The 22,969-nt window shown below is 40.6% G+C and overlaps 1 protein-coding gene across 2 annotated transcripts in view; it reads right to left on the reverse strand.

Annotated features, from left to right (window-relative positions):
• SORCS2 (sortilin related VPS10 domain containing receptor 2) overlaps positions 1 to 22,969 on the reverse strand; it is a 761,685-nt gene that overhangs the window by 173,988 nt on the left and 564,728 nt on the right. For both annotated transcript variants that reach the window (XM_075194428.1, XM_075194425.1), the window contains exons 4-5: positions 19,977 to 20,135; positions 19,104 to 19,177 (exon numbers count right to left, since the gene is read on the reverse strand). In XM_075194428.1, the coding sequence (XP_075050529.1) occupies positions 19,104 to 19,177; positions 19,977 to 20,135 (233 nt within the window). The remainder of the gene's footprint in view (positions 1 to 19,103; positions 19,178 to 19,976; positions 20,136 to 22,969) is intronic.

Raw genomic sequence — 22,969 nt, forward strand, 5'->3', positions numbered from 1 at the left:
AGAGAAAAGATATCTGCTGCTAAGGACAGAGCATTGGGAAACTAACCCAACGTAACACGTAGGGACAAACCCTTAAGTCAATTTCCATTATATAAATGTAGGTTATATTACACATCCCTGATTTTGTTCCCACTACCGGGAAGTTGAGAGGTATTTCCCTGTTCACTTCATCATCGGCTTTATATAGCGCCACTAATTCCGCAGCACTGTGGAGAGAACTCATTCACATCAGTCCCTGCCCCATTGGAGCTTATAGTCTAAATCCCCCAACACACAGATTGAGAGAGACTAAGGTCAATTTGATAGCAGCCAATTAACCTACTAGAATGTTTTTGGAGTGAGGGAGGAAACAGGAACACATTGAGGAAAGCCACGCAAACACGGGGAGAACATACAAACTCCACACAAATAAGACCATGGTCGGGATTCAAACTCATGACCCCAGTGCTGTGTGGCAGAAGTGCTAACCACTGAGCCACCATGCTGGTGTGCGCGGCAATTCAATGGTGTTTTCAGAGAAGAGAAGGGAAAGTTGGAGGCTATGTAGAGCACTAAGCATGCCCTGTGCCCCAATTCCCAGGAGACTAATGTTGGGAGTTTTGTTATAGAGGACAAACAAATATATTTATCATATTGGCAAATCAGGTACATGTCCAGAGTAGCTATGTTCATTAGGAAATAGTTTTATGTCAATTTAATTTACCCATCATGTAGTTACCAGACATCTCCTGTCTTTACATAGCGCTGGATGATCAATTACGAAAGAGCAAAAAGTTGAGCCCACAGAGCTTATGCTGGTTTAGGACACCATCATACCTACATTTGCGTCAATACACCTGTTTTACAGGGAAGTGCATGGAATTGTGCCCCCCCAAATTTTGGATATTCAAATGATGAGGACCTGGACGATTTAAGTTATTAGTTTGCTGCGTACGGCTAAGTGCCAAGTTGTTCTACAAAATGCCAAAACAAGATCTAATAGTTACACCTTTTGATGGGAGGAGCTGTGCAGATTGTGGACACCCTCATAGGGTGTGAAATCCAGGTCTCAGCCTATACTTTTAATATAACATGTTTTGCACCACCCAAGAACATTTCAAATGAGAGAACATTTTTACCAATTTAATTAATATATTTGATACACAGCATCACATGTAATAAAGTCAAATTTAATAAATAAAAAGGATTAATTTAAAACCTAAAAGAAGATGAAACAAGTAATTTTTGTACAAAAATTTAAAAAGTTGATCCTAAAATGGTATCAAGCGTTTGAAGTGACGTTTATACTCTTTATTATGTCATGCGTATTTCCAGCCAGATACATGAACAATGAAAGGTCACCATAGTGCTTTTATGGGGTGTCACAACTAAACCCAATTAGGCATCATAACAAAACTACCTGGTCTGTCTAAATATGACTAAAATATCCCAAAATGATATATCACTCTCACTATTAACCACCCAGTTCTGTCATAACTAAGATTTAGTTGAAGAACTGACACCGCTAGAAAATCTTCAGTTACTCCCTGAATTCAATCAGCAATCATAACAAGAATTAATGTAACCCAGAGAGCACAAAGACCAAACATTAATAAATTAAGTTTAGCACGACAAAACAAGTCACAATTCTCATTGATTTAAAAAAAAAAAGGATAAAAAAATCACATACTTAAAACAGGAAAAAAACACTCACATTATTTGCTTCCTGTAGAAGGCAAGAAGGTCTGGAAAAATCACTTTTTAATCCTTCCTCTTTCTACCCTAATCTCCCTTCCCTTGTGATCTCAGTGAACGGAGTGTGTGAGTATGCTAATCTGTTTTATGACCATTTTTATTGCTCTTTGGTTCAGCACAGTTCAAGGAACTAATTCTGTAAATAGGATATCTTTCTTCGGGAACATAGCAGAAATATAATATTATGTCCAGCAAACCGGTTATGACTTTCCGCACATATGCAGAGAAATTATGATTGTATTAGAGTGATTCTTTTTGAAGATCCATTATCTCTGGGTATGGTATCTTTGGTTGGCACATTTTATATGGCTAGTTTTACTGGTTACAAGTATATATAGAGTTCATCTCCAATATGGATTATTAAAGGTAGTGCTTTGATGTACTAGGGTTCTTATATGAATATATAAACCACTTGGAAGGACCATATGTGTTCTGTGCAATAAACCATCATTGACAGGCTGATCTTATCTTGTGGCTGGAACAACAAGCATCTCCAAATAAATAATCCAGGCATAAGTGACACAACACACACCTCTGCAATAGATATCGGCATATATTAACCCCTGGTTTACTTTCACTCAGGGATTTCATATAATAAAAAGTACTCATATCTTTGGGAGGGATCCTGACCATAATAATATAATATATTTTCCTAATTCCTGATTAGGCCAGAATCATAACATAGGGGCAGCTACAAAATCTGGAAAAAAGTACCAGGTGGGAGATTAAGGCATTTGTGCAAATAGAAATGTATTGTCCGCTTCCATATTGTGCTGTTAGTAAATGCCCTCTGGTGACTTTTTCTTGTTAGAACTTTTGTTCCTGAAGTAGACTCATAACTTTCACAATTCTACACTAACAATATGTAAGATAATGACTGATAGAGGGTACAAGTAGATTTTTCTTAAATGAACAGATCTTTTCAACCTGCAAAGCTTATAGTGACAGAGCAATGTTTATTTAAACAACACAGTAATGGAGCATGCTGGACGCTGGTTCCATCCCAGCATGCCACACTCACCTGCGCTGTGCGAGAGTGGGCGGAGTCAAAAAGTCAATGCAAAACTAGATTCTTATTAACTGAAAAATCTTTGATTTTGAAGGGAGCTCTGTGTCCAGAAAAAAATTCTTACAGGATGTTCCCAATGTCTTCTGCTTCCTTACTCTACTATGGCTAATGTATTTATTGAGCCATTTGTATTGATTATGTAAGATATCTATACCTTGTTTGTATTTACCCTCCGAAACAGGGATGGAACAGTCCCTGGACCCCAGAGCTATAATTGGGTAGGTGCTCTGCGAGGCTGCAGAAATAGGCAGACACAGGGGCCTTGGGGAGATATGTGGAGGCTTGGGGGGGGGGGACACGCAAGGGCCGCAGAGAGGGGGGTCAGGAAAGGCCATCTTGAGCTGCCAAAGACACGTGAATACCAACTTCATTATATAATATATCCTCTGCTATATATATAACCACGAAGTAATGAATCATCCAAGAGATTCATGGACGAAGAACTGTGACAAGAGAGTGAAACTATTCCTAATGGTTGAAAATGTGTCAGGTTCCGGGGTCCTAAATCAACTTCCTATTTACATTATAATAATTTTGCATATAGGAGTTTATTTTAGAAGTGTACTTTCTAAAAGTTGTCATTTAAAATGTAAAAAACAGATGAAAACTTACATATTAAGGATATAATATATATATATATATATATATATATATATATATGTAACCCCCTGTCACTGTGTGTAGTGTGGGGTGCAAAGGGTACACAGTGCACCTCCTTCTCAAGCCCTGGCTAGCTGATGGGCATGGGTGTAAATGATCAGGGGGTCCCTGCACATGGTGTTTCTTTGTAGTTAGTGGGACACAGGTAATGTCACTTTGGTGCAGTGTAATAGAAGTCACAATAATTTGGGCGCCAGACCATCTCTATAACAAACTCAACTCTTTATTTACACTCTTCCTCCAGCACGATAATCATAATGGTTGCAGCAATAAAGAAATATATGTACAGCTCCTTACTCTCTCCAGCACAGTTCTTAATGAGCAATACGAATATGGTTGCAAATATATCTCATTACTCCTCCTGCACAGTTCTTAATGTTATCCAGATGTTATGTAACATAAATCATTGGTCTCTCTTACACTCCATACTCACTGCAGATACCCTTTCTGCAGGGGCACATGCATGGATGCTAATAGGCAGGCAGCCTCTCCTCCATGCAGCTCTGACACACTCTGTGTACCTCTCAACTGCAGCTCACCCCTCCTCTGCGGGGATGATGTCTCCTGTGCTCTGACACGTCACTCTGTGTACTCTCAGCCTCAGGATCTGACACTACAGCTACCAGGCCTCTTGTAGCAGCCCTCACTCCAGGGCCTCTTCCATGCAAAGTGTCCCCCTCTCTCTTGGGTTCTCTATAGTGGCATGGAGTTCTCCCCCTCATCCAGTGCACACATTCCTTGCCCTGGCTCAGTCACCATGCTCAGACTTCCAGGGAATGCTGGGGGAGCCTGGGAGCTTCCACCCCAGGTCCCCAGCTACAACTCTCCTCTTGTGTCTCCCTTCTCAGTTCCTATCCCCCCTTAATGACAGCCCCTCCTTCCTCTCACTTAGTCTCACAGGCTGGGCTGGGTTATCACCATGGTAACCAGTTTATGTAACTTTTCAGAAACTTCTATCTTACCCTCTAGGTGACCCCTCCTCTATTCACTGAGGTAAAGGTTTAACTAAAACACCACTAGGGGGGTGTTACATATAAAAGGAGGCACTAGTCTCTTGTATACGTTGTTGATGAGATTGCTCACTTTTGGGCATTGCCACCATTTGAGTCCTGACACCACATAAGAAACAGAGGGCCCCAACCCTACTGCCTGAAGACAGGAATTAGACCATGATATATATGTTAAAGCAGCCATTGTGTCTCAGTGCAGCAGGGCTCAGTCCATTCAATCCACTCAATCCATTCAGTACCCTTCAATAGAACACGTAAATCTGGGTACACACTGGAGCGTTTTCGTCCAATAATCGGGCGAATCAGCCAACATATGACCATTTGGACAAAAGTCGGATTAGTGTGTATAGTAACACGATGGTCGAAAGGCGTTCCAAAGTGTCACTGTCAGCTCATTTGGTTGGTCGTACTGTTTAATATTTTTCGACCAATCACCGACCGATCATGTAGTGTGTATGCACTCATGCTTGCGATCTCCATAGAGTTTACAGAGTCGTGTTCTTTTCAACCGATGCTAGCAATGAATGTCCCGGTGAATAAATGTAGAGAGTGCTGTAGAAGGAATAATTCATTTGCTTGTTCTGAGATAGAATATTTCGTTTCAGAGTCACAGAAGCTAACGAAATTCATTAGGACATGTGGATAGCTATAACAAGGAGGTTTTAATCAGTGTGACAATGTGACAAGAATGAATGAATGAATATTGTGCTGTCATTCTCTGAAGACTAGAGGACCAGATGAAGGACCAGATGAAGAGCAAAGATCTGAAGGTAAATCGTGTCAGTGTGTATGGATGAATCGTCAGACTGATCGGTCCTTCAGTCGTAGGTACAATCGTTTGAGATAACACATAGGACGGAGAATTCTTCAGTGTGCACCTAGCCTAGGAATGATTTTCTGCTTTGTTGAAGTGTACTGGATAGATTGAGTCTTTCTTCCTCCAACTTTAACTCACAGAACAGGACTCCTCTCCTATGTGTTACATTAGAGGTGCAGGATTTAAAGAAGGGGGTAAACTGGACAACCACTTTAAAAAATAAAACATCTTTGTTAGATTTTACCTTGAACCAGATGTGATCGTGTCAATATTTCACCTATCTGCAAGATTGAAAATCAGTTTAAGACTGTGCTGTAATTGTGTTTGCACTTACAAAAGTGCTCAATACACAAATGCAAAACGTATGTGTCTCTATGTGCATTAACGAGCACCCACATACAATGGTGTTATGTGGACAGATGTGTGCACGCGTGACTTTTTGTTTGTTAAGAGAGTCCATAGAAAATGATTAAAATACAACATGCTCATGTGGCTTTTCTCTAGCATATGTTTAAAGCAAGATGTAAAATGAATAGATTATTGCTTAAGCTTTTAACAGGGGAAAAATGTTCCGCAGAGCAATAAAAATAGATGAGTTTTTTTTAAAAATATGATTTCACAAACACAATGAATCAATTTAATGCCTGCAAATAACACCTGTAATTGGACAGATTGTAAAATGCTAAAAATAGGTTCTGGTTTTATCACACCGTGCTGCTAAAATTGAAACTACTGCGCGAAATAGCTTCACAAAGCTTCTAAATTAAAAGCTAGAGAATAACATATTGCCAGCAGATACATTATAATGGCATTCCTCAAAGAACATAGGATGGCAGTGAATACAATGCACTGAAGTCAGACCAGTGTTGGCCAACGTGATTTATTAGGGGCATTATCAGCTCTAGTTATTAACAATAGGCGATAGGTTTGGTTTTCTTTCGCCATAATTTACCATTAAAACCTAGTAAGAGTTAAGCGGTACAATAATTAGTGTCTGCAGGCAACAGTGAACCATGGTGATGGTACTTTGCAAGTTTAGGGATTTGGTCAGGATTAAAGGTGACCTTAATGCTGAGAAATACAGGAAGGTTCTTATCCATCATGCAATACCATCAGGAAAGTGTCTGATCCAAATTTATTCTGCAGCAGGACAAGGACCCCAAACATACAGCCAATGTCATTAAGAACTATCTTCAGCGTAAAGAAGAACAAGGAGTCTTGGAAGTGATGATATGGCCCCCACAGAGCCCTGATCTCAACATCATCGTGTCTGTCTGGGATTACATGAAGAAACAGAAGCATTTGAGCAAGTCTACATCCACAGAAGATCTGTGGTTAGTTCTCCAAGATGTTTAGAACAACCCTCCTGCCAAGCGCCTTCAAAAACTGTGTGCAAGTGTACCTAGAAGAACTGATGCTGTTTTGAAGACAGAGGGTGGTCACTCCAAACATTAATTTGATTTAGATTTCTTTTCTGTTCATTCACTTTGCATTTTGTTAATTGATAAAAATAAACTATTAACACTTCTATTTTTGAAAGCATCCTCACTTTGCAGCAATTTTTCCACATCTGTATAAAATGTTTGCACAGTACTGTGTGAATCTATCTATCTATCTATCTATCTATCTATCTATCTATCTATCTATCTCATATCTATCTATCTATCTATCTCATATCTATCTATCTATCTATCTATCTATCTATCTCATAACTATCTATCTATCTATCTATCTATCTATCACCTATCTATCTATCTATCTATCTATCTATCTATCTATCTCATATATATCTATCTATCTTTCTATATATCTATCCAGGGCCTGATCAACCACTAGGCTGACCAGGCTGCAGCCTGGGGCGCTGGGTCCCAGGGGGCGCAGCACTGTGGGTATTTTTATTTATTTTTTTTTAAAAAAAAAATTTAATTTTTTTTTTTTTTTTTCAAAAATTTTTTTTTTCTTCATTCATTTTTTTTTTCGGGGGGGGGGGGGGGGGGGGTCGCCGCGGGGGGTGGAGGGCTCGACGATCAAAAGCATTGGTGGTCAGTGGTTAGCAACACACAGCCAATCGCCAGGCTGCCTGTTGCTGTGCAGCAGACAGGAGGCCGGACGTCTTCACTTCCTATCTGCTGATCTGAGGAGAGGAGCGACGCTGGCACAACTACAGGTAAGTGAAGGGGGGAACTGCCCTGCATATCTATAGGAAGGGGGGGAACTGCCCTGCATATCTATAGGGAGGGGGGGAACTGCCCTGCATATCTATAGGGAGGGGGGGAACTGCCCTGCATATCTATAGGGAGGGGGGGGAACTGCCCTGCATATCTATAGGGAGGGGGGAACTGCCCTGCATATCTATAGGGAGGGGGGGAACTGCCCTGCATATCTATAGGGAGGGGGGGGGAACTGCCCTGCATATCTATAGGGAGGGGGGGGAACTGCCCTGCATATCTATAGGGAGGGGGGGGAACTGCCCTGCATATCTATAGGGAGGGGGGGGGACTGCCCTGCATATCTATAGGGAGGGGGGACTGCCCTGCATATCTATAGGGAGGGGGGAACTGCCCTGCATATCTATAGGGAGGGGGGGGGGGGAACTGCCCTGCATATCTATAGGGAGGGGGGAACTGCCCTGCATATCTATAGGGAGGGGGGGAACTGCCCTGCATATCTATAGGGAGGGGGGGAACTGCCCTGCATATCTATAGGGAGGGGGGGAACTGCCCTGCATATCTATAGGGAGGGGGGGGAACTGCCCTGCATATCTATAGGGAGGGGGGGAACTGCCCTGCATATCTATAGGGAGGGGGGGGAACTGCCCTGCATATCTATAGGGAGGGGGGAACTGCCCTGCATATCTATAGGGAGGGGGGGGAACTGCCCTGCATATCTATAGGGAGGGGGGGGGAACTGCCCTGCATATCTATAGGGAGGGGGGGGAACTGCCCTGCATATCTATAGGGAGGGGGGGAACTGCCCTGCATATCTATAGGGAGGGGGGGAACTGCCCTGCATATCTATAAGGAGGGGGGGAACTGCCCTGCATATCTATAGGGAGGGGGAGAACTGCCCTGCATATCTATAGGGAGGGGGAACTGCCCTGCATATCTATAGGAAGGGGGGGAACTACCCTGCATATCTATAGGGAGGGGGGAACTACCCTGCATATCTATAGGGAGGGGGGGAACTACACTGCATATCTATAGAGAGGGGGGGAACTACCCTGCATATATATAGGGAGGGGGGGGGACTACCCTGCATATCTATAGGGAGGGAGAGGGGGGACTGTCATGCATATGTATAGGGAGGGAGAGGGGGACTGTCATACAAATCTATAGGGTGGGAGGGGGGGGCTGCCATGAAAATCTATAGGGAGGTAGAGAGGTTGATATGTATGAAGGAGGGCAGAGGAGGGGGGCTGATATATGTGACTGGGGGAGTTTTGATGTGACGGGGGGGATAGCTAGCTAGCAGAGTGGAGGTAAGGAAAATAGCTGCAAGGGGGATGGATGCAGGGTGGGAGGTAAAGAAAATGGCTGCAGCAGGGGTTAAGGAAAATGGCTGTGGGGGGGGGGGGGGTTGTGGTTAAGGAAAATGGCTGCAGGGGGTATTTAAAAATTAGAGCAGCTTTGGTGGGCAGAATCTCATGATTGTGTGGTGGTCACATGGGTGGTCTCAGCAATCACTAGAATACTAAATATTAGTGAGATGGGGCTGGTAGAGGTTTGTATTTGATTGACAACAAATATTCAGATATTGCTTATATATGCCTGTCCAATGGGGGTACTTTTAGCTGGCCATAATGGAGTGTTTTGTTTTAACTAAAGGGCCTAATCATTCAGGGTTTGCATTATAATACATTTTTGCATTTTCAAAAAAGGACGCCAACTTTTCAGAAGCCAGCGAGAGGATAACAAAGTTGCAAGAGAGAAGAGCAAGGACAGGTAAGAGACAATGGCACAATCTGTCTAAATTTGAATGCTGGAGAATACACCTGAACATTCATATTCAGGAGTGTTCCTATACACCTATATATTCGGAGGAGGGGGGGCGCTGCGGCCGTATTAGCCTAGGGCGGCCAGAACCCTTAATCAGGCCCTGTATCTATCTATCTCATATCTATCTATCTATCTATCTATCTATCTCATACCTATCTATCTATCTCATATCTATCTATCTATCTATCTATCTATCTATCTATCTATCTATCTATCTATCTATCTCATATCTATCTATCTATCTATCTATCTATCTATCTATCTATCTATCTATCTTATCTATCTATCTATCTATCTATCTATCTATCTATCTATCTATCTATCTCATATCTATTTATCTATCTATCTATCTTTTATCTATCTATCTATCTATCTATCTATCTATCTATCTATCTATCTCATATCTATTTATTTATCTATCTATATATCTATCTATCTTTCTCATATCTATCTATCTATCTATCTATCTCATATCTATCTATCTATCTATCTATCTATCTATCTATCTATCTCATATCTATCTATCTATCTATCTATCTATCTATCTTTTATCTATCTATCTATCTATCTATCTATTTATCTATCTCATATCTATCTATCTATCTATCTATCTATCTATCTATCTATCTATCTTTTATCTATCTATCTATCTATCTATCTATTTATCTATCTCATATCTATCTATCTATCTATCTTTCTATCTATCTATCTATCTATCTATCTATCTTTTATCTATCTATCTATCTATCTATCTATCTAACTTATTTTGGTACTTACTCAGTAAGGAGGCTGCAGAGCTCCCTTTAAGGGGCAGCTGTTTACCTTTGAACCATATTTTAATATTTTAATTAAGGTTGTATCACATTGCTCCTACATTTAGCGCCCTTTGTATGTATGTGATCGTTGTCTAGAGACACATATATATCTGTATATTCCCCCTCTGTGGACTACTCCAGTACAATGTCTCAGTCAATGGCCAGGACTACATAAGCTATATGAAGTACATGAAGGATAATTGTCTCCTAGCAGAGGTCTGACACACACAATGGTAGTGAGCAATGTCCATATTGTTTATAGTCTGTAACATCTCTTGTCTATTACTTGAGAGATGGACTAATCGATCATGATCACACATGGAAGATTATTTGTGTTCTGCAGATGTATTGTAAACGTATTTATGGCAGTAGACATTAAGTGTATGGAACAAATATTAAGGCAGTACATCCAATTTCTCATTTTATGCTCAACTCTTGAAAACCTCTAAATGGCTTTTTATAAAGAGCCTATTTAGCTCCACCATCATAAAACCATTTTATGGGAATTTCATGGCCATAACTAATACATTGTCATAGGATACATGCTGAATTCAAATTCCATAGTAGAATACAGGTATACAAGCTGCAATACTGAGTTAAAAGTAATTGCCTTTGTATTAAACTACACTTATAAGATGATTTATTACATAGTAAGATATTTTGCCTGCAGAGGAAGTAAATAATATTTATCACACAAGAATTAATCAGGATTTTTCTAAATAATATCTTGTTTTATAAAGACTGTAAATAGCAGGAAATCAATTATTATCAAGAGAATATCTAAAAAAATCTAATGTAAAATCTATTCTAATTCATTTACTAAGGGTGAAACTACAAGGGCTTCAAGTGGCTGCAGTGAATTGTGGGGGCCAGAGCTGGATTAAGACAGGGTCTAAAATCAAGAGCATAGTGCCATCAAGGAGAGAGAGAGTTACATAGTAACATAGTAACATAGTTGATGAGGTTGAAAAAAGACACCAGTCCATCAAGTTCAACCTATTTTGGATCTCCTGCGATCCTGCACTTATATTTCAAATTAATCCAGAGTAAGCAACCGCCAATCTGTTTCAATTGTGAAAATCCCCCCAGACTCAATATTGCAGTCCTATTTTTACCCTATATCCACTACTATCCTTCATTTTAAATTAACGGTCGTATCCCTGGATACACCTTTCCGCTAAAAATTTGTCTAACCCTTTCTTAAACATATCTATTGAATCTGCCATCACAACCTTCCCTGGCAATGAATTCCATAACTTGACTGCCCTTACTGTAAAGAACCCCTTCCTTTGCTAGTTGTGAAATTTCCTCTCCTCTAACCTTAGGGGATGGCCACATGTCCTGTGTATGGTCCTTGGGGTAAAAAGTTCCCATGAAAGCTCTCTGTATTGACCCCTAATGTATTTGTACATAGTAATCATATCTCCCCTTAGACGCCTCTTTTCTAAAGTAAACATGCCTAAACTGGCTAACCTTTCCTCATAACTTAATGACTCCATACCCTTTATCAATTTTGTCGCCCTTCTCTGAACCCTTTCTAGTTCCAAATTATCTTTTTTATAGAGTGGTGCACAGAACTGTACTGCATATTCAAGATGAGGTCTTACCAACGATTTATACAGTGGCAAAATTACACTGTCTTCCCTTGCATCTATGCCTCTTTTTATGCATGCCAATACTTTGTTTGCCCTTGCAGCTGCTGCTTGACATTGAGCACTATTGCTAAGTCTACTTTCTACGAGCACTCCCAAATCCTTTTCCATTATAGATTCTCCTAAATTAATTCCATTTAATTTATAGATTGCGTTCTTGTTTTTGATCCCTGAATGCATAACCTTACATTTATCTGTGTTAAACCTCATATTCCATTTGGCCGCCCAATCCTCCAGTTTATTTAAGTCCCTCTGTAGAGAAGCTACATCTTGCTCTGATTTTATCACCTTACAGAGTTTAGTGTCATCTGCAAAAATAGAAACTTTACTCTCTAAACCATCACCAAGGTCATTAATAAATATATTAAAAAGGAGTGGTCCCAGCACGGAACCTTGAGGTACTCCACTTAAGACTTTTGACCAATTAGAAAATGTTCCATTTATCACAACTCTCTGTTCCCTATTCTCTAACCAGTTTTCGATCCAAGTACAAATTTTGATTCCTAGACCCAGTTCCCTTATTTTGCAAACCAACCTCTTGTGTGGGACTGTATCAAAGGCCTTTGCAAAATCTAAGTAGACCACATCTACTGTCCTACCCTGGTCTAAGTTCCCACTAAATTCCTCGTAGAAACTAATTAGATTAGTTTGACATGACCTATCCCTCACAAATCCATGTTGATTCCCACTAATAATTTTATTGCGTACCAAGTAATCCTGAATACTGTCCCTTAAAACACCTTCCAGTAGTTTCCCCACTATTGATGTCAGGCTTACAGGTCTATAATTCTCTGGTTGTGATCTCGTCCCCTTTTTAAACAACGGCACCACATCTGCTATTCGCCAATCCCTTGGTACTGAGCCTGATGAGATTGAATCTCTGAAAATTAAGAATAGCGGTCTAGCTATTTCCGAGTTTAACTCCATAAAGACCCTTGGGTGTATGCCATCTGGACCTGGAGCTTTATTTATCTTAATATTCTTCAGTCGCCTTTGGACTTCTTCCTCTGACAACCAAGTATTAATTAATGGCATGGTTTCATTTCCATTTTTATGTATTACTCCTGCCATTTGTTCCTCTCTGGTAAATACTGAAGAAAAGAACGTGTTTAATACCTCTGCTTTTTCCTTAGTATCATTCATCAATTCACCCATCTCACTTCTTAGGGGTCCTATATTAACTTTTTTAATCCTTTTGCCATTTATATACTTAAAAAACTTTTTGGGGTTTGTCTTACTTTCTTTTGCAACGTGCCTTTCATTTTCTAATTTAGCCAATCTAATTTCCTTTTTGCATGTTTTATTACATTCCTTGTACCTACGGAAGGACTCCTCTGACCCTTCAGACTTAAACAATTTAAATGCACGCTTCTTCCTTTGCATTTCTTCCCTTACCTTTTTATTTAGCCACATTGGTTTCGACTTAATTCTTTTACATTTATTTCCTATAGGAATGAACTTAAACGTGTATGTTTCCAACAACATTTTAAAGACAGCCCACATTTCTTCCGTATTTTTTCCTTCAAAGGCTTTGTCCCAGTCTATGCTCTTTATAGACTCCTTTAGCATATTAAAATTTGCCTTTCTAAAGTTTAAAGTCCTAGTTAATCCCTTATACCGTTGTTTCTGGAATCTAATTTCAAATGAGACCATATTATGATCACTGTTTCCCAAGTGCTCCTTTACTTGAATATTTGATATTACGTCTACATTGTTTGTTATTACAAGGTCCAGTATAGTCCGGTTCCTAGTTGGTTCCTCTACTAATTGGGACATGTAATGGTCTTTTAGCGTGCTCAGAAACCTATTTCCCCTAGCTGTACCGCAGGTCTCAGTACTCCAATCAATGTCCGGATAATTAAAATCCCCCATAATTAAAATTTGACCTAGTTGTGTAGCCTTTTCAATTTGCTGTAGAAGTTGGGCTTCCTCAATCGTACTAATATCTGGCGGTTTATAGCATATCCCTATCAGCAACTTCTCTGAACTTTTTCCTCCGCTGGATATTTCCACCCACAATGCCTCTATATTATCACCAATATTCTCGTATATAACTTCCTGAATACTTGGTTTTAATTCTGGCTTAATATAAAGACATACTCCTCCTCCCCTTTTATTTACCCTATCCCTCCTGAAGAGAGAATAGCCTTCCAAGTTGACTGCCCAGTCATGTGTATCATCCCACCAGGTCTCCGTAATACCTATAATATCATACTGCTCATTCATTGCTACTAGTTCTAACTCCCCCATTTTATCTGTCAGGCTTCTTGCATTTGCAAGCATACACTTAAGTCTATTGCCTCCCTTAGGTATTTCTTTTTGCTTTAAAAGGGCCACTCCTTATTGGCTATGCTTCCCTTTCCCCCCTCTCCACCCCCTTGACTTTTGTTAAATTCCTCCTTACTACTCTCAATGTCTATCCCATAAATACTTGCTTGCCCCTCCCCCCCCGGAGCCTAGTTTAAAATCTCCTCCAACCTTCTAACCATCCTCTCCCCTAGCAGTGCAGCCCCCTCCTCATTCAGGTGCAATCTATCACGACAATAAAGATGGCAACTGACCGAGAAATCAGCCCAGTGCTCTAAGAATCCAAAACCCTCCTTCCTACACCAATCTTTTAGCCACGCATTAACCTCCCTAATCTCCCGCTGCCTCCCTGGACTTGCGCGTGGCACAGGTAGTATTTCCGAAAATACTACCTTGGATGTCCTTGCCTTAAGTTTGCGACCTATGTCCCTGAAATCATTCTTTAGGACACCCCTTCTTCCTCTAACTCGGTCATTGGTGCCAACATGCACCAAAACCGCTGGGTCATTCCCAGCCCCTCCCAACAATCTGTCCACCCGATCCGCAATATGCCGAGCCCGAGCATCCGGGAGACAACACACTGTTCGGCATGCACGGTCCCGGTAACAGATTGCCCTATCTACCTTCCTAATAATTGAATCCCCTATCACCACAATCTGCCTGGGTCCCTGAGTAACTTTGGTCCCCTCTATGCTGGAGAGACCATTCCCCTGGTTGCTAGAGGAAGCAGTCTCATCCAACTCTACCAATTCTGAACTGCCTTCCACAGTATCTTCATCCAATCTGGCAAATCTGCTGTTATTGCTTAGCTCAGAACTGGCCTGCCTCTTCCTCCCTCTGCTACCCCTAGTAACTGTTACCCAGCTGCCTACCTGTGCATCCTCCTCTGTCTCTGCTCCACCCTGCTCAGCTAACGCATCAACGGTGAGCTGTAAACTCTGCTCCAGGTTGGCAATGTCTCTCAATGTTGCAATGGTCTGCTTTAGATCAGTTACCTGGGCTTCCAAAGAGACCAATTACTCACATTTCTCACAGAGGTATAAACCTTGGAACACTTGCTCCAAGTGTGCATACATATGTCAAGATATGCATTGAGTGAGATCATCAAGCCTGCTACTACTCATCTTATTATGGCTAACCTAACTTCTTATAGCCTACAGTGAACTTGAGTACTAGCCTTTGCTAGCCACTTACCAGATTAAACCCCTTCCTGGATTCAACTCCTTACTGGATCTAACTCCACACTTTAAACAAAAACAGCACTTGAAATCAAAAAAGCAGTGAAATCATAAGCTCAATGAAATCGCTTGCTACCTCTTGTTAAATAGAGCTTGCACTAACTAGCTGTATCAACTATGCAATTAAACCACACCCACTAGCTCTAACAGAGAGAAGGAAAAAAAAGAGAAAAGAAAAGAAAAAAGGGACACTTGATAAACACACACCCGTTCAATAAACACACAGAATAATTCCCCAAACTATATCACTCTCTCAGCACAGCACAGCAATCCTTACTGAATCTAACTCCACACTTTAAACAAAAACAGCACTTAAAAAAAAAAAAGCAGTTAAATCACAAGCTCCAGTTATAAAATAATAATAAATAGTAGTTATCCATAATTAAGAAGAGTACCCCCTTGGTGATCGTAATAATAGCTCCACCTTGATCGTAATTAATAATCGTGCCCCCTTGATTATCGTAATTAACAGTATTACCCCCTTTATAATCATAATTAATAAAAGTGCCTCCTAGATGATCTTAATTAATAACAGTGCCCAGTAACAGTGCTTGATTATAATTAATAAGTGTCCTCTTGATGATTGTAATTAATAAAAGTGCCCATTAGAATATTGTAATTAATGAAAGTACCCCCTTGATGAATGGACTTAAAAATAATGCCCCCCTTGTTGACTCTAATTAATTTAACTGCTCCCTTGATGATTTAAATTAACAATAGTTACCTTTTCTCTTGACGGTCATAATTAATAAGCTTAAGGGAGTCAGGAGCCTCTGCATATAGCTTCATCCAGGACCACGTGCCGTTGTGGCTGTTAAGGCAGCAGTTGCGCTATCTGGTCCTGAAACCCCATGAGAGAGGGGGACCCGGAGCATGTGCCAACCCCCTTAATCAGGCTCTGAACGGGCCCCATAGCAAAATTTGGACAGAGACCCGTTAATGCATATCTACCCTCCTGGGCCTCTGCCCTGCTCTCTGTCTTCTTACTAAGGGCTTTCAGGAAGCACATGAATTGGACAAGAACAATAGACAGATACTGGCATTACCATTATCCACCTATTGTGGAGTTATGTCAGTAAAATGTTATTTCTTGGTTCACATCTAACCAGTGCAGTCCAAACAAGTAATACCACCATATACCAGAGTCCTGAACATAAAATAAGTATCTCTTACAGCAATGTGCATGATATACATTCTCTGTGTCACACAAAGCGTTGTCCCTGCAGAGGTTACCTCTACCTCCGTTTGGCCGGGTTAAAACTGCCAAATTCTTTAGTTTGGAATCTTCTAGCTACAGAGATGACTGTACCGGTAATTAAATGTGGCTTCCTCCAACTTACATTGAGAGGTATCAGAATGTATTTAATTCTGAATACTATATATCTCCTGGGAGCTGCTTGTATACATCAGAGCACAGATGTTGTATATCACAGTGTCTGCGGAGGAGATAAATATGTATGGAGTCTCTGGAGTGGAACTTAGAAACCAGAACAACATTGTTTGCAAATACAGGTGTTAATACTTACAGTACAACCATGGTCAAGTCCCCCATATGGACAGGCTATGCTTCCATAAAGTATGCACCTATGTAGTTGCTATCTTCTAAAGTAAGCAGCCATACTCCAATAATGTCCCTTTATTCTGTGGACTGGACTGAGGCACTGATGGTATCACAGCACGTCCCCAGTGAATTTATAGGCTGCATTCTAATACATATTGCTTTATTCCAAAAATGTCATAGCAGCTGTCCATCAAGCCTATTTAAGGCACATTTGGGTGTGGCTCACAAGCCAGCCCTTGCTAGATGTAAACCCCTGTACCTGGGAGGTGAGTGCATCTGATTTTAATTGCATTTTATTGGTGTTTGAAGCATATAGGTCAGTGTAGGATCTGCATATAATGAGGTGCCCTTGACACTGGAATGCAGGCTTAAATGTTTTGATCAAAATATGAACCAATACCTCATGTTTTCATTTTGCTAGATAGACACAGATATGCAGTGCAAAGGATAAGCACTGACAACCGTCTTTTTGTTTTGTATATATATATGGGCATTTATATTGCCACACAGCTGGTACCATATACAATATGGGATATACCATGCACAGGCTTATTGCCAAGCAGCTGGTGCCATATATAATATGAGCAATACTGAGCACAGGCTTGTTTTTTCTTTGGTTTTATTCCAAAAATGGCCTTTCCCACTATGTTTAAGTGACTAGTATACACACCAGGACCATTTTCCTGATACAGGACCTGGGAGCCAAACTTTGGAGTGGATCAATGCTAACTTGTTAATGGCCTGCCTTCTCTAAATATGATCCTACACTGTAAAGCATATTTAATATAAGTATTAAAAACAAGTCTGTTGTAGCCCATAGCTGCCATCAGACAGCCTTTTGCGTAAGCTGGATCTCTGAAGTGTCTGTGAGCTTTTATTCTGGAATGTTAAAAGCGGTTTTCCCATTTTAAATGATTGAATAACTGACTAGGGACCCTAAAAACAGATTCTGGGATTCCACTTTAGGTCCTGATAAAAAGCTCAGCCTCTATGGTTCATTGTAAGTCTGGGTACACACTACAGTGTTTTCAGACGATTATCGGCCAATCAAACTATAAACGACCGTTCGGCCCAATATCACATTAGTGTGTACACTGCAATGATGAACGATCATCGTTCCAAAGCACATCACATTGTTTCATTTGATTTTTAAATAGGACTAAAAATCACGTTCAATAATGGAACGTTGTCCTTCCAATTCTGCAGCGTGTATGCACTCAGGACCGACAGTGTCCATAGATCTCTGTGGAGTGTGCAAAGTCAGGATCTGTTCAGCGGATAGTTATGACAGATGAAGAGCACAGATCTTAAGGTAACTCTTGTTAAACGTGTATAGTGATTACACACTTCTTTTTAATCTTTGGTAACATGGTTAAGGATATTGCATCGGGAGAAATTTTGTATAGTGTGTACCTAGCCACAAGGTGTAACTGGCTAAGGCTTAAAATTGTATATATATAGGCTGTAACTAAGATGTAATTAGAATATGGATGTCCCCTAGCAATATTTTGAAGGGGAGCTCAAGACTTCTAGGGCCCCTAACTTGCCATTCCTTCTTGTTTACCATTACGAGCTGGCTGGCTGCCTCCTCTCCCTCCACCATTGTACCTGCTCTGTACCTCATCTCTTACTCAGAGGATGCGAATACCAGAGTTCCCTTACCCTTTGGGCATCGTGAACCCCTTGCAGTGTCCGTGGGCACACAGCAGGGAGATCAATAAACCCCCCACTGCTGACCACACAACAGAGCCCTGAGTAACTCAGATGGCAGCTAAACGGGGCACAAAAAGCCCTAACGGGACATAGCTCAAAGTACAACTATCGGGTGAATTCATACGTCTTTCTTGTACACTAAAATGAAGCCTATTCCTAGAGATCAGAGCCTTGCCTGTAGTGAAGACTTGTTGAACTTATTCTTAGACTATCCACACTATCACCATCATCATCATCAACATTTATTTATATAGCGCCAGCAAATTTCGTAGCTCTTTATCATTGGGATAATTTTTGTTTCATCGTGTCCCATCCCCCATTAATCATAGTATTTTAACTTCTTGATTAATTGTATCATTTAGTAACTGTCATTACAATATTGTTTTGTTTTACATTTATTCCTATCTATATCTCTGAAATTTTGTATTTTCGTTCTTCATGTATATACATATATATATATTAGTGAGAAATATTTAATCGAAATGTATGACTAAACAGGAAACTATTAGTAATAAAAACAACTAAATCGTACCAGAATATATGTTCCTTGGTGACTTGTTCTTGTAGAAGATCCCATTTTTTCCCGAGATTTACTGAGACGTGGAGCTACAGAGACAAAAATAAGCATTATTATACTGATATAAAGGGCTGCGACTGAAGCAACATTTCAAACAGCACAGTTTGGGGCAGCAAATATGTGGGGAATTACACTTTCAATTTGAAATTTGTAGATTTAATAATGATGAAGTGACACTATTTGTGTTATAGAGTGTAAATAAAACAATGCCCCAAAATTATGGGAGTGAATGGGCAATTGGCCCTATATCGCACGGTATGTGGCCACAAATTGCCCATACTGCTAGACAATGATCCGGAATTCAAGCTACAAACCAAAATGTGCACGTGTCCAAAACAAGCACTTATTCTGATCAGTGACTGATCACATCCTCCGATAAAGCTATTTGTGCACCATAGAATCATACCATACGGCCACCGTGCTGAATGGGCATTTTTTTCTGATTGTCATATATGGATCTGCCCAACCAAGACATAGAATTTGGTGCTCAGATGCGGCAAGCAAATCTGGCAATTTATCGGCACCTTTTGACACGGTAGCATTTCTTTAGGTTCCTGAGCTCATCAGTGTATTCAAAACTATAAACGTTTTTGTTTAAATAAAATACATTTAAAAAAAAATGGTACATTTGAGTACATATGTTAAAAAACAAATGGTGCTGATAGTTATGCTTTGAAGCCACTATATACATATGTAGGTTTCTTGCATCTCCATAATCATCCGATTTTATTCATAGCAGGAAGTTCAGAAAACTTCTCCAGCTGCAAATCCAATGCACTTTACTTGTAATCCTGTAATCTTAATCACATTATAACATGCAAACATTACCTTTGCGTCTTTGCTGTAAGCAAGCAGCTTGTCCTCCTCTTTGGGATGAAAAATGAGGGTCTCCACGGAGAATGTAATCACATGTTTTTGAAAGGTCGCCCCTTCGTCACTGCTGGTGAAGAGGCATTGTTCAGAGACCGAGGAGCTGACAAGAATAATCTGTGGATAGGGAAAGAAAGAAACAATATCAAAACAAGCCAGGTTACAATGGGAAGCAATTAATGTAATAGCGTAGGCGCTGTATAAAAATGAAATCACTCAGTTGTGACTGTTTTACAATGAATCAACATTAGGATAATGACAGGAATCTCTGTTAGGGAAAGCGCACCATGTGTCTGCACTTTAAAAAGAAAGCAGAAATAGGGTGACGGGGGAACATGAAAAATCTCACTCGTTTTACTTAAAACCACAGCAACGCTGCGTAAAAACACATACGGGGTCAATTTCAAGGTGCAGATAAAGTACAAAATCTTAATTTGCAATCATGATCTAGTCAACAGATTGTACCTGTGCTTCCCAGCGCCAGTGCACAGCTTGTGCTTCCCAACGCCAGTGGCCAATCTGTACTTCCCAGCGCCAGTGAACAGCTTGTACTTCCCAGCGCCAGTGGACAACCTGTGCTTCCCAGCGCCAGTGCACAGCTTGTGCTTCCCAACACCAGTGGCCAATCTGTACTTCCCAGCGCCAGTGCACAGCTTGTACTTCCCAGCGCCAGTGGACAACCTGTGCTTCCCAGCGCCAGTGCACAGCTTATACTTCCTAGTGTCAGTGGTGCCTCCAAAACTAGAGATGGTCACTGACCCCCGTGTTTTGGTTTGGGATTCGGTTTTGGATCTGGATTACCGTCGTGTTTTGGTTTTGGTTTTGGTTTTGCAAAACCGCCATTGCGTGTTTTTTGGTTTTGGTTTTGGTTTTGCTTTGCTATTTTTTTGGAAAATCCATGTTTTTGGGCCTAAATTAACCCAATTTAGTGCTCCAACTGTTTTAGAGACAAGTAATCTAATTGTTGAGGTAATAAATCATCCAAAAAAACAGTTTAATTCTTCGTTGGTAGGCCTATTCTACACACAAAACAGATTGTCTTCCTCTCCATCTATGCATATTGGCAATGCAGCCATCGTCTTTGAATGTATATTACACCCTACACTTATAGTTAAATATGTAAAGAAATGGAAAAAGCCAGTTTGGTTTCTGTCTCTCAAGGCCCCCCTCCACTTGTATAAAATACCAAAAAATTCAGCCATTATAGACTGTACAATATTAATTGACATGGAGAAAGCCAGTTTGGTTTCTGTCTCTCTAGGCCCCCCTCCACTTGTATAAAATACTAAAAAATTCAGCCATTATAGACTGTACAATATTAATTGACATGGAGAAAGACAGTTTGGGGTCACTCTGTCTCTCTAGGCCCCCCTCCACTTGTATAAAATACCAAAAAATTCAGCCATTATAGACTGTACAATATTAATTGACATGGAAAAAGCCAGTTTGGTTTCTGTCTCTCTAGGCCCCCCTCCACTTGTATAAAATACCCAAAAATTCAGCCATTATAGACTGTACAATATTAATTGACATGGAGAAAGCCAGTTTGGTTTCTGTCTCTCTAGGCCCCCCTCCACTTGTATAAAATACCAAAAAAATCAGCCATTATAGACTGTACAATATTAATTGACATGGAGAAAGCCAGTTTGGTTTCTGTCTCTCTAGGCCACCCCCCCACTTGTATAAAATACCCAAAAATTCAGCCATTATAGACTGTACAATATTATGAAAAATGGACAAAGCCAGTTTAGGGTCACTCTGTCTATGACACCCTACCCTTAAGGATAAATTGCCCTAACAGCAGCCTTTCAAGATGGTATGTGATATGGAAATGCCACAAGTCCCTTTCCTCTTTGGGGGTAGATTGCACCCTACACTTACATAGAAAGTTTTAAAAAGATGTTATCGGCATCATCTTCAGCTTAATCCTCACCCTCATCAGTGTGTACGTCATCATCACAGACTATCAATTCATCGCCGCTTGAATCCGCCATTAGAGAACAGTCAGTGCTTGGATGTCTTGGATGGTGAAGGCCTTCCTCGTGGAAGATGTAGTTCATTTTTATAAACATCATTTTCTCCACATTTTTGGGAAGTAACCTTCTACGGCGATCACTGACTAAGTTCGCTGCTGTGCTGAACACTCGTTCAGAGTACACACTGGAGGGTGGGCAGCTTAGGTATTGCAAAGCAAGTTTGTACATGGGTTTCCAAATGGCCTGCTTTTCTTCCCAGTAAGGAAAGGGACTGTCTGACATTTCCATATCAACTACCTCTTGAAAGTAATCCTCCACCATCCTTTGCATGTTTATACTCGTATTGGATGGAGTTATGGGCAAAGTGACACATTTTTTTGAAAAATCCTTCAAACCAGCCCAGATGTTAAATTGTTCTGGTCTGCCCCCTGCGTCTTCCCTGCTTCTTTTTTGGAAATTTAATTTTTTACGAGCAGCAGCTTGAGAAAGTGAAGGAGGACACGTCGTCAAGCCGAGGCCCAGTTCAGCGGCCAACTTGCTGAGCAATAGCTCCTTGCAAAAGTTCACATCTCGCTCATTTACAAGTAAAGACTCAATGTAGGTTTTAAACCTTGGATCAAGCACAGTGGCCAAAACGTACTGATCCGAGTTCAAGATCTTAATAACTCGAGGATCATTGTGAAGCGAATTAAGTACTTGATCGACAAGGCCAACATACTTTGCTGAATTGCTTGCTTTCAGCTCCTCCTTCATTTTCTCAAGCTGTTTTTCCAATAGTCTAATTAAAGGAATGACTTGGCTCAAACTAGCAGAGTCTACACTCACCTCACACGTCACAACATCAAAGGGTTTCAGCACCTTGCACAGCACTGAAAGGATTCCCCACTGTGCAAGAGTGAAATACATTCCCCCTCCTTTCCCAATGTCATGGCTTGTGCAATATGCTTGGATGGCTTTGCGCTGTTCCTCCATCCT

The sequence above is a fragment of the Mixophyes fleayi genome, chromosome 1 (genome assembly GCF_038048845.1).
Source record: "Mixophyes fleayi isolate aMixFle1 chromosome 1, aMixFle1.hap1, whole genome shotgun sequence".
NCBI classification, from domain to species: domain Eukaryota; kingdom Metazoa; phylum Chordata; class Amphibia; order Anura; family Limnodynastidae; genus Mixophyes; species Mixophyes fleayi.